The following is a 12,729-nucleotide window of genomic DNA, read 5'->3' on the forward strand; positions in this document are numbered from 1 at the left end:
TAATAATCCAAATAAATTAAAACAATGATTAGTGATCCTAGGCTACAAATATATTTATAGCACCTTCCCCACTCCACACATACATTCAACTCCTACACCACTCACTCAGCCTCACTGCAGTGAGCACGTGTAAAAAATGCTGTAAAAATAGGGATCCCAGTAAAGAATCAAAAAACCATAGTTCCATAAGCACATAAGCAACAGAATTCTTCAATCATATATGCATATATTTCAATTGTATAAGCACAGAGAATATGCACTGATGTGCGCTTCCAGCTGTATAAGAGGCGTCACACTCTTTCCAATATAGATCCCAATGTGCCTGCCGGCCTGGCAAATGGCTGACCCAAAGTTCAATCTTCAATCAATGTGTGACAACTAAGTTGCTCATACATTACCCTCCTGTGTTAGGGCAAAGTCACAGCTCCACGTGCTGCCTCAATCCGTCACCTGTTTGGCCAATAACGTGGGTGCGGAGAGGCTGGCAATGTTGGGCCTGGATTCTCCGGATGGATGTAAATCCGTCTGCGGAAGTGTAACGCTCCACAGCGGTGGATTAGTTTTCAGCGACGTCACTCTTTCGTGCGGCGCAGGGTTGCTGACGTTTCAAGGGGTACGCCCCTCTTCTTCAGAGCTATCCATCCGCCGCCTATCCACCGCTTATGAGCGTCCGCCTTTCCTCAGAACTCCGCCCCTTCGCCATGGAGATTGAGCAACATGTTGCGACTTTCTCATTCCGCTGCTGTCATGTGGTTTCACCCATCCACATCTACACAGAGATAATCACTAGCGTTTCCTTAACATTTTTCTGGTATTTCTCGAGCATTTCTGACATTTGTTGGCATTTTTTTAGGATTCTTTAGCATTTTTAGTATGATTCTTCGGCAATTTGTAAAATATCGTTCTGTGCTTGCTGCCATACTTATTGATTCATTTGTAGATAAAGTCTCTATAGTGCAGACATTAAATGCATTGTCTAAAGCCGGTCTGATTCTCAAAGGAGAGAAAGACTGTTATGTTTCTCCTTTCTTGCCATGAAAACATATTTATAGAACCATATATATATATATATATATATATATATATATATATATATATATATATATATATATATATATATATATATATATATATAATCATCATAAAATTATGTATAAAAAATAATGCACAAAAAAACATAAATCATACACAAAGAACTTCCCTATACATTTGTATATACACAAAGTTTTTCTATACATATCTGTATATACACAAACAGTATAACAGTCGCAAATCACTCATTCCCCTTTCAGCAGGCAACCTAAAAGACACACTAAATTAGCATCAGCCTAAAAATGCATACAATTCAAAATCACAGTTTAGCCCTTTTGGGGTCATAGTATCCATTTTAAAAATCCATGCAGATTCTGTGCGAGATAATTTTTTAATATAGTCCCCTCCTCTCCATTCTCTTTCAACTTTCTCCACACCACAGAATGAGGAGCCCTGTATTTGGCAATTATGTGCCGTCTTATAGTGCATAGATAGCGGATGTTTTTCATACCCTCTTGATATATTGTAAAGGTGTTCCCCCATTCTTTTCTTTAAAGTACGTTTCGTGCGACCTATATACTGCTTATTGCAGGGGCAACTGATCATATAGATTAACCCCTTAGTGGTGCATAAAAAGTTGCCCTTAATCGGAAATATTTCTCCATTGTGGAATGAAGTGACCTCATGTGTCACTCTCAAACCTCCAGCTGCCTCACACATCCCACAATCTCCACATCTTCTGAATTTACCTCCCCTGCAGTTGGAAAAGCAAGGGGGATTTGACACTGTAGGTGCTATTATTTGCCCTACATTTGCCCTCCTCCTATATATAATTCTGGGAAACTCCTCCAGATGTGCATTCAGTAGCTCATCTTCTTTTAATATTCCCCAATATTTGTTAATGATTTTCTTGACCTTACCGGCCTGTTCACAATAATCCATGAGGAGGGCTGGGCAAAGATCTAGTTGGGTAACTGGGCCTCTCTTTCCTGTCAAGAGTGCATCTCTGTTAATCTTCTCAGTTTCTTTCAAAGCTATTTCCAACAAATTATCCTCATACCCCTTTTCCCTGAACCGATCACTTAGGGCCCCTGCTTCCTGCACAAAATCTTCTGGCCTGGAACAGTTACGCTTTAAGCGGAACAATTGACCTTTAGGTCCATTCGTAAGCCAACTAGATAGGTGACAACTATCAATATTAATAAAACTATTGCAATCCACTGGTTTAAAAAAGGTTAGTGTATGGAGCAAATCTGCTTCTATAAAAACAGTGAGATCAATGAAATTAACCGATAATTCACTATATTCAACCGTGAATCTATACCAATCTCCTTCAAAAAACTCTCCAGAGATGGGGCTCCACCCCGCCAAATAAAAAATGCGTCGTCAATAAAGCGTCGCCAGAATACGAGGCCCGCGCCGGAGCACACAGCCCACCGGTCGAGGGTACAAGCCTCCCAGTGGGCCATGTACAGATTGGCAAACGCCGGCGCGAACCTCGTACCCATGACTGTTCCAGTGCGTTGAAGATAAAATGCACCATCAAAATAAAAGTAGTTATGTTTAAGGATAAACATCATACTATCTAGTATGAACTGCACCTGTTCACCCCTCAACATTTCATCTTTCTGGAGAAAATGTTCTGTTGCCAATATACCCATGTCGTGCTCTATGACCGTGTATAAGGAACTCACGTCCAAAGTGCATAATATATCACCTCTATTCCATTCCACCTTCGCCAACTCCCTTAAGAAGTGGCCCGTATCCTTCAAATAGGCCGGGGCTAGGACTACCTGTTTTTGCAGAAAACCATCTACATATTTCGACAGATTGGCAGTCAGAGAACCTATGCCCGATATAATCGGGCGACCTGGAGGGTTTGTCAGTCGTTTGTGCACCTTGGGGAGATGATAATATACTGGTATTCTGGGGTTATCATTCATTATAAACTCATATTCTTTCCTGTTTAGTATCCCCACCTCCTTCCCCCCCATCTAATAGATTCTTTTGTTCTCTCTTATATTGATTAGTTGGATCTCCTTTTAAGGACTTATAAGTATCTGTGTCTGTGAGTTGCCTCTCGGCCTCTTTCATGTAGTCTTCCAACCCCTGAATAACCACCCCACCCCCCTTATCTGCAGGTCGCACTACTATGGAATCATCTTCTTTTAATGATTTCATTGCCCTTCTTTCTATGTTAGTTAGGTTATCCTGTATTCTATCCTTGTATTCTATCCTTGGTGTTAATCCTTTTGAGGTCTCTTACAACCATTGTTTCAAAAGTTGTCATAGTTTTGCTGTATTCACAGATTGGAAAAAAACAAGATTGTGGTTTTAGATTTGAATGACAAAAATACAATTCATTATTGGTACTCTCAACACCTTTAGCATGTTTCATAAAGTGTTTCTTTAGGCATAATTTCCTCATATACCTTTTTATGTCAATGAAAGTACTAAACTTATTGACTTTCGATGAGGGGGCAAATTTTAAACCCTTACCTAATACTCTAATTTTAGGTTCTGTGAGAACCCTATTACTTAAATTGAAAATACCCATTGATACAAGGTCTGCTGTGGGAACAGGTTTGGGGGGTGTTACTCTTTTGATTTTTTTGGAGTGCTTCCCTCCTCTCCGCCCTCTAACGTGTTTCTGTTTCTTTTGCCCTTCCCTAAAAAAGGCAGCATAGATTGAAGAATTCTGTTGCTTATGTGCTTATGGAACTATGGTTTTTTGATTCTTTACTGGGATCCCTATTTTTACAGCATTTTTTACGCGTGCTCACTACAGTGAGGCTGAGTGAGTGGTGTAGGAGTTGAATGTATGTGTGGAGTGGGGAAGGTGCTATAAATATATTTGTAGCCTAGGATCACTAATCATTGTTTTAATTTATTTGGTTGTAACAATAATTGCTGTGAATCCGTTAATTCCCCACCAATTAACTCCTGCGAAGTGTCAAATGTAATGGATGTGGTGCTTGTAGTAGCGCTGGTGGCTGCGGAAGATGAGATGTTCTGTGTTAAATAGTCAACCACGTCCTGACAATCATGGGAGGTGATGGGACGTGCCCTCTTCTGAGTCTGTACTTTGGTCGAGGGCTGCACGAAATAACATCAACACGACCTCGCACAGATCTGCCGGGTGGCCTTCCTCTGGGTCTGCCTCTACCTCTGCCTGTTTTGTCCGTTGTGTCCATATCGGGGGCGATAAAGTGAAAGGTATGCACTGACTTGACTAATACAATGTGCAGTCACACAGGTGCAGTTAACAGGTATGCACGAAGTGGAATATCACACTGCGTGCACTCACGTAGGTAGGTGGGTGCACTGAACACAACAAGTAGGTATATGCAGTGATGAGGTGGGTGCACTGAACACAAAGGTAGGTATATGCAGTGATGGGTATTACAATGTGCACCTGTCACACACAGACAGGTAGCAGACAGGCACAGTGACACTGCGTGCGCTCAACTCACGTAGGTAGGTAGGTGCACTGTGAACAGGTAGGTAGGTATATGCAGTACTGGGTATTACAAAGGGCACCTGTCACACACACACAGACAGGTAGCGGACAGGCTCAGTGACACTGCGTGCGCTCAACTCACGTAGGTAGGTGGGTGCACTGTGAACAACAGGTAGGTAGGTATATGCAGTGATGGGTATTACAATGTGCACCTGTCACACACAGACAGGTAGCAGAAAGGCACAGTGACACTGCGTGTGCTCACGTAGGTAGGTGGGTGCACTGTGAACAACAGGTCGGTAGGTATATGGAGTAATGGGTATTACAATGTGCACCTGTCACACAGACAAGTAGCGGGCAGGCACAGTGACACTGCGTGCACTCACGTAGGTAGGTGGTTGCACTGTGAACAACAGGTCGGTAGGTATATGCAGTAATGGGTATTACAATGTGCACCTGTCACACAGACAGGTAGCGGACAGGCTCAGTGACACTGCGTGCGCTCAACTCACGTAGGTAGGTGGGTGCACTGTGAACAACAGGTAGGTAGGTATATGCAGTGATGGGTATTACAATGTGCATCTGTCACACACAGACAGGTAGCGGACAGGCACAGTGACACTGCGTGCGCTCAACTCACGTAGGTAGGTGGGTGGGTGCACTGTGAACAACAGGTAGGTAGGTATATGCAGTACTGGGCATTATAATGTGCACCTGTCACACACAGACAGGTAGCGGACAGGCACAGTGACACTGTGTGCGCTCAACTCACGTAGGTAGGTGGGTGCACTGTGAACAGCAGTCAGACGCCAGGCAAGGGGGTCTTTCCACGGCTCAATTTTTGGAGGCAGAGACAACAGATGGCATTGCTCCGATCTGAGGCAGACACATGAAAACATTTTCAAACCGCTGAGCACCCCTGGGTTGATGGCACTATGGTGGCATCAGCAGCTGATGTTGAAGGGCATGTTGGCTGGCTGTCCATAGGTGGCGATACATGGAGCCGGACACTGCCACCAGATGTTTCTGGCGACGAGCTCCCCCTGCTTCTTTCAGCAACTCGTCTCCTCCTACTCCTCTCTGACTCCCCCTCTGAACTGCCCCCCTGTTCATCTCCTCTATTGGGAACAAACGTGGGATCCGTATCATCATCATCATCATTATCATCCTGTCCAGCTTCGCTTGCCTCAGACACATCCAAAACTGCACCAACAGCAGGTACTTCATCATCTTCACACGTTACGTCCATAGTGTCACTGCATAACTCAGACAAATGAGGTGGTGTAACTTGCTTAGCGCCTTCATCTAGTTGTAACAATAATTGCTGTGAATCAGTTAATTCCCCATAAATTAACTCCTGCGAAGTGTCAAATGCAATGGATGTGGTGCTTGTAGTAGCGCTGGTGGCTGCGGAAGATGAGATGTTCTGTGTTAAATAGTCAACCACGTCCTGACAATCATGGGAGGTGATGGGACGTGCCCTCTTCTGAGTCTGTACTTTGGTCGAGGGCTGCACGAAATAACATCAACACGACCTCGCACAGATCTGCCGGGTGGCCTTCCTCTGGGTCTGCCTCTACCTCTGCCTGTTTTGTCCGTTGTGTCCATATCGGGGGCGATGAAGTGAAAGGTATGCACTGACTTGACTAATGCAATGTGCAGTCACACAGGTGCAGTTAACAGGTATGCACGAAGTGGAATATCACACTGCGTGCACTCACGTAGGTAGGTGGGTGCACTGAACACAACAAGTAGGTATATGCAGTGATGAGGTGGGTGCACTGAACACAAAAGGTAGGTATATGCAGTGATGGGTATTACAATGTGCACCTGTCACACACAGACAGGTAGCGAACAGGCACAGTGACACTGCGTGCGCTCAACTCACGTAGGTATGTGAGTGCACTGTGAACAGATAGGTAGGTATATGCAGTACTGGGTATTACAATGGGCACCTGTCACACACACACAGACAGGTAGCGGACAGGCTCAGTGACACTGCGTGCGCTCAACTCACGTAGGTAGGTGGGTGCACTGTGAACAACAGGTAGGTAGGTATATGCAGTGATGGGTATTACAATGTGCACCTGTCACACACAGACAGGTAGCAGAAAGGCACAGTGACACTGCGTGTGCTCACGTAGGTAGGTGGGTGCACTGTGAACAACAGGTCGGTAGGTATATGCAGTAATGGGTATTACAATGTGCACCTGTCACACAGACAGGTAGCGGGCAGGCACAGTGACACTGCGTGCACTCACGTAGGTAGGTGGTTGCACTGTGAACAACAGGTCGGTAGGTATATGCAGTAATGGGTATTACAATGTGCACCTGTCACACAGACAGGTAGCGGACAGGCTCAGTGACACTGCGTGCGCTCAACTCACGTAGGTAGGTGGGTGCACTGTGAACAACAGGTAGGTAGGTATATGCAGTGATGGGTATTACAATGTGCATCTGTCACACACAGACAGGTAGCGGACAGGCACAGTGACACTGCGTGCGCTCAACTCACGTAGGTAAGTGGGTGCACTGTGAACAACAGGTAGGTAGGTATATGCAGTAATGGGTATTACAATGTGCACCTGTCACACACACAGGTAGTCACTGAATGTGCTGGGCCTGGCAGTGGCACACACACAGTATGGATTATCAAGGCTGTCTATGCAACACAAGTGTCAGTGGGACACACAGAAAAAAAATACATCACAAGAACAAGATTAGCTCTCAAAAGAGCTGTTGTGGGGTGCTATTTTAGCAATAAGAATCAGAAAGGAGCAAGCTAACAAGCCTACAAGAGCCTAACTAATCTTTCCCTATGAGAGAGTCTGCAGCAGCTGTCCCTTCTCTATTTACTGCAGGCACACGAGTGAGTATAATGGCTGGCGGAGCCTGCCTTTTATAAGGGGGGAGTGGCTCCAGGAGGGAGTATAGGCTGATTGGCTACAATGTGCCTGCTGACTGTGATGTAGAGGGTCAAAGTTGACCCTAATGGTGCACTATGGGGTGAACCGAACTTCCGCAAGAGTTTGCGGTTCTCTGCGATCGTGAACCACCGGAAGTTCACCGGGAACCTTTCACCGACAAACTGTTTGGGCCATCTCTACTGCAAACCAGAGTTATGGGTACAAAAGCACAGGTTTCTGCCAAACGGTATGGCTGAGCTGCCCCAAATTTTCAGGCTTTGCACAGAGTTTAAGGGGGCTCGGGGCTGATGAGTTTCAGGCCCTTACCTTACCATTTGGCAGAAACCTGCGCTTTTGTACCCTCAAAACCTAGGCCCCAATGAAAGCCTAGGGGAGATTTTAGCACTTTTGCACCCCCATAGCTCTGGTTTGCAGAGATGTAGGGAACCCAACGTTGGAGTGCAAGCACAAAAATATGCTTTCTACCTGCATGCGACATGTCGTGAGCTTCAGACTTTGCTTACGGCCATGGCAGGGATTTACGTACGTCACCGGCATCATTGCCAAAAAAAACAAGCTTTTTTGACCCTAGGCTATGACCTCTTTGGCCTATGGGCCCCAAACTCACCAGTCCTGAGCCCCCTAAAAGTCCCTACAATGCTAGAAAATTTGCCACTGCTGAGCCATCGTCCTTTGAAATGATTTGAGATTTTTGAAAGGAAAATAGGGAGCCCAATGAGAGCCAATGGCAAAATTCAGCACTTTTGCACCCCTATAACTCTGGTTGGTTATCACCGACTTTAGCAGTTAACAGTAAAGGCCCCTTACATCCTAGCAATACCAAATTTGCAGGATATGTTAAAAAGATAGCAGGAAACAATATTTAAATTTTTTATTATTATTATTATTTTTATGTGCTGAGTGTGGAAAATCTGAAAAAAAAAATGACGTGGGGTCCACCCCACTGAGCTCTTTGTAACCCCTTGTCCCCCATGCAGGCTGGGATAGCCAGAAAGCGGATCCCCGGCCACGTGGGGCTTCGCACCCTGAGCTATACCAGCCCACATGGTCCATGGTATGGGGGGCTCCAGGGGAGAGGGGTGGCCAAGCCTTTCCCTCTCCCCCCGAGCCCTTGTCCAATCCATGGACAAGGGGCTCTTCCCCACCTCCGGTGCCCCAGGAGGAGGTGGGGGTGACGACTCCCTGGGGGGTTCATGGTGGCACCTGGGAGTCCCCTTTAAGAAGGGGACCCCAGATGCCGACCCCCCTCCCAGGAGAAATGAGTATAGGGGTACAAAGTACCCCTTACCCATTTCCACAAAGGGTTAAATGAAATAAAAACACAACAACGAAAAAAATCCTTAAGTGTTCTTAATTAACCAGAAATACTTACCTGTACCTTTAAAAGAAATTCGCACACCAATATCCTCGGTAAATTATCCCACGAATACAGTATCCTCTTATCTTGCTATCTTCAATTAAGTTGATTGAAGATCTCCGCCGCCCGCCACATAGCAGAAAATGCGTCCTTTGGGGCGCATAGCTGCCGACTCCCGCTGTCCTCCCCGCCTCCTCCTCACCTCTCACCCTCACCTAGGCTGGCGGGGGCCAGCCTAGGTGAGGGTGACAGGTAAAGGCAGGTGGGGAGAGTCAGCGGGAACCGGCAGCTATACGCCCTGCACAGGACACATTCTAAGCCATACTAACGGTTCATGAATGATCTGGTTCTTTTTAATGAATCTGCTCTTTTTTAATGAATCGGCTTTTTTCTTTGAAATTTTAAAATCGATTTTCTCAAAAACGACTTTTTGAGAAAAAATATTTCCTCTTGTTACCACTGTTCTTCTTAACATTCCCAGCAATTTTGGTGTTTCTAGCTTTTAAATGGGCTTTGCTATTAACCACTAAAGTCGGCAGGCGTTTAATTTTCCCACGGTCAGAAGGAGAATTTTAAAATCGATTTTCTCAAAAATGATAAGGTCTTTTTGAATGTTTTTTTCCCTCTTGTAGTCACTGAAAAAACTCAGGTGTTAGACCCCTTGAAACATCTTTTCCATCACTTTTCTGGCCAGCATAAATGTTTCTAGTTTTAAAAGTTTGCCTCCCCATTGAAGTCTATTGCGGTTCGCAAAAGTTCGTGCGAACCGAACTTTTGCGGAAGTTCGCGAATCGAAAATCGAAGGTTTGAGCCATCTCTACATAAATCTACATTTGCTGATAGTGACAGAAATATTAGCAGCTGTACCAACAAGATCAACCCTGAAAAATGCTCTCCATTGGTGGTACTGTATGTAGCTACTAGACGTCTACCTGCCCTCTCTCTCTCTCTTTTCTTCTGTACAACAGGCAAAAGAGGGTGTAAAGAAATGTGTTTATACGCCACACTCAAACTGGGCAGCTGATGGGAGGGACCTGGGCATTATGGTATGGTCTGTAAAGTATGCAAAATAGCTTGTACAGTCTCCCAAACTCAATAAAACATTAACAAGTTAATCAAAATAATTGCTTAAAAACCCTCAAAGATTATCACTGGTGGCAAAGTCGCGTCATCCATCTCAAATTCTGATTTCAGCAGACTGAGTATTTCAACAAATGCAAATTCATATAACTTACATGACAAGATAATAAATTCCAACTTTGCTTTTCCAGGATGGCTACATGGACTTCATGGAATATGTGGCAGCTCTGAGCTTGGTACTGAAGGGGAAAGTGGAGCAAAAGCTAAGGTGGTACTTTAAGTTATATGATGTTGATGGGAATGGCTGTATTGACAGAGGAGAACTCCTCAATATAATAAAGGTAAGAAATATTTACGTTTATTAAAATGTTTACCTGTTGAGCTATTTATTTTTTATTAAAATATGCTGAAATAAATGTTAACTTTTTGCTATTGGTTTAGAAATAGCTATAGTATCTATAGCCCATGGTTACAGGGACAGTTTACCTAAAAATAATAAAATGTGTTGATTCACTTAAAGAACAAGTATAGATATTTTTTAATTATTTTCGTATTCCTTCTTCTTAATAACAAGTGTAAGCATTAAATATAAACTTTTTGTATACCATTTTTGAGTATGTGCTGTTTTTACTATTATACCACTGGTGGCATAGGTCTCCCACCACACACTGTGTGACAGCACATTTAAGTTTAGGTGATATATGAGAGACTAGCACTCTCACACCTGCTTTGGACCTTAAAGGAAAACATTAAGTCAAATAAAAAAAATGACATTTACTCACCTGGGGCATCCCTCAGCACCCCGAAGCTGGATGGTGCCCTCGCAGCCCCGCTCCGATCGTCCTGTCCCCGCCGGCGGCTACTTCCGGTTCGGCGACAGCCGCCGACAGGCTGGGAACGCGGCTGATTTTCCGCGTTCCCAGCCGCTGCTATCACCCTCTATGCTGCTATAGCGTCTATATATACGCTATAGCAGCATAGAGGGTGATAGCAGCGGCTGGGAACGCGGAAAATCAGCCGCGTTCCCAGCCTGTCGGCGGCTGTCGCCGAACCGGAAGTAGCCGCCGGCGGGGACAGGACGATCGGAGCGGGGCTGCGAGTGCACCATCCAGCTTCGGGGTGCTGAGGGATGCCCCAGGTGAGTAAATGTCATTTTTTTTATTTGACTTAAGTTTTCCTTTAAAGATGAACTCCAGTGAAAATAATGTAATAAAAAAAGTGCTTCATTTATACCAGTGCTGTCCAACTTCACGGGCATGGAGGGCCATTTTTTTTTCAGACCCCATGGTGGAGGGCCGAAGGTTCTTGCTAGAGCCGCAGACCCCCCCCCCAGGAAAAAAAATGCAATTAAAGGACAATTAGATTGGCAGCACTTTCCACAAAATGCAATTCAAGATTCTGGTGAAGTTGTGTGGCGCGCGCAGTGCGCCGAAAAACATGAGAATTCCGTTGTGTGTAGGACCACAATGTGGGTGTGGCCACGGGTGGAGACAAATTTACATGAACTTAGCAATGTGGGACATTAGATTAGGACAGTGGTGGCAAACCTTTTGGAGACTGAGTGCCCAAACTGCAACCCAAAAGTCACTTTATCTATCGCAAAGTGGCAACAGCAATTTAAACTACATACAAACGTTTTAACTTATACATGAACATTATGGAAAATCCAAGTTGAAAATAAACTGTGAAGATAAACAATTTCATCCATCCTACTTCTGAAAAATGTATTCTTTTTTTTAGAACCTCCCAGTTTTATTTTCCGTTTTAAAAAGCTAAAAAAGTAGGTTCAATGCTATTGTCTCCAGGGGCGTAGCAATAGGGGTTGCAGCGGTAGCGACCGCATCGGGGCCCTTGGGCCAGAGGGGGCCCGAAGGGCCCTCCCTCAACTACAGTATTAGCTCTCTATTGGTCCTGTGCTCATAATAATCACTTCTATAGATACCTTAAATAGTGGTAATTATTAACAAACTGTTCCCCATCCCCTTCTTGCACATCTGACACTGTAGTTTCCATTGGCAGGTTTTGGTGCGCCGTATCAATTGTCACGTATAGAGTGCTTGGGGGGCCCCATTGTAAAAGTTGCATCGGGGCCCACAGCTCCTTAGCTACGCCACTGATTGTCTCATATGATGATGATTCAGCTTTTCCCATAGTCTCGCAGTTAGCAATCATGTGACCCCCAATAAGACAAATTCAGCAATCATGAGGCCCCCAACAAGGCAAATTCAGCAATCATGATGCCCCCAACAAATCATGAGGCCCCCAACACGACAAATTCAGCAGTCATGAGGCACATAAATAGACAGCATTTCACATAAATAGGCAGAATGCCCCCTTAATATGGTAGACACCTCTCCACTGGCTTCTAAATTCTCCTCTACTGACTGCTGTGCCTGGCTGGCCTGGCAATACTGTTTTTGGTCGGATTGGGGATGATGTGTGGGCTGAAAGGCCTTGCGGTGATGCTGTGGCCGGGCTGGCGGTGATGCTGTGGTGTGGCCGGATGAGGTAGTGACAGGTGCCCCCCCCCAGTTGAGGTAGGGACAGGTGCCCCCCCAGTTGAGGTAGTGACAGGTGCCTCCCCAGTTAGATAGTGACAGGTGTCCCCCCCAGCTGAGGTAGTGACAGGTGCCCCCCCAGTTAGATAGTGACAGGTGTCCCCCCAGATGAGGTAGTGACAGGTGCCCCCCCAGTTGAGGTAGTGACAGGTGCCTCCCCAGTTAGATAGTGACAGTTGTCCCCCCCCCCAGCTGAGGTAGTGACAGGTGCCCCCCCCCCTGAGTTAGATAGTGACAGGTGTCCCCCCAGCTGAGGTAGTGACAGGTGCCCCCCCAGTTAGATAGTGACAGGTGCCCCCCCCAGCTGAAGTAGTG

At 45.4% G+C, this 12,729-nt stretch overlaps 1 protein-coding gene across 1 annotated transcript in view; it reads left to right on the plus strand.

Annotated features, from left to right (window-relative positions):
• Positions 1-12,729, plus strand: part of LOC137546840 (guanylyl cyclase-activating protein 1) — a 156,147-nt gene that overhangs the window by 30,331 nt on the left and 113,087 nt on the right. Inside the window, exon 2 of the mRNA XM_068269752.1 lies at positions 10,048-10,197. Within this exon, the coding sequence (XP_068125853.1) occupies positions 10,048-10,197 (150 nt within the window). The remainder of the gene's footprint in view (positions 1-10,047; positions 10,198-12,729) is intronic.

This window comes from Hyperolius riggenbachi, chromosome 2 (assembly GCF_040937935.1).
Source record: "Hyperolius riggenbachi isolate aHypRig1 chromosome 2, aHypRig1.pri, whole genome shotgun sequence".
Classification (NCBI taxonomy): domain Eukaryota; kingdom Metazoa; phylum Chordata; class Amphibia; order Anura; family Hyperoliidae; genus Hyperolius; species Hyperolius riggenbachi.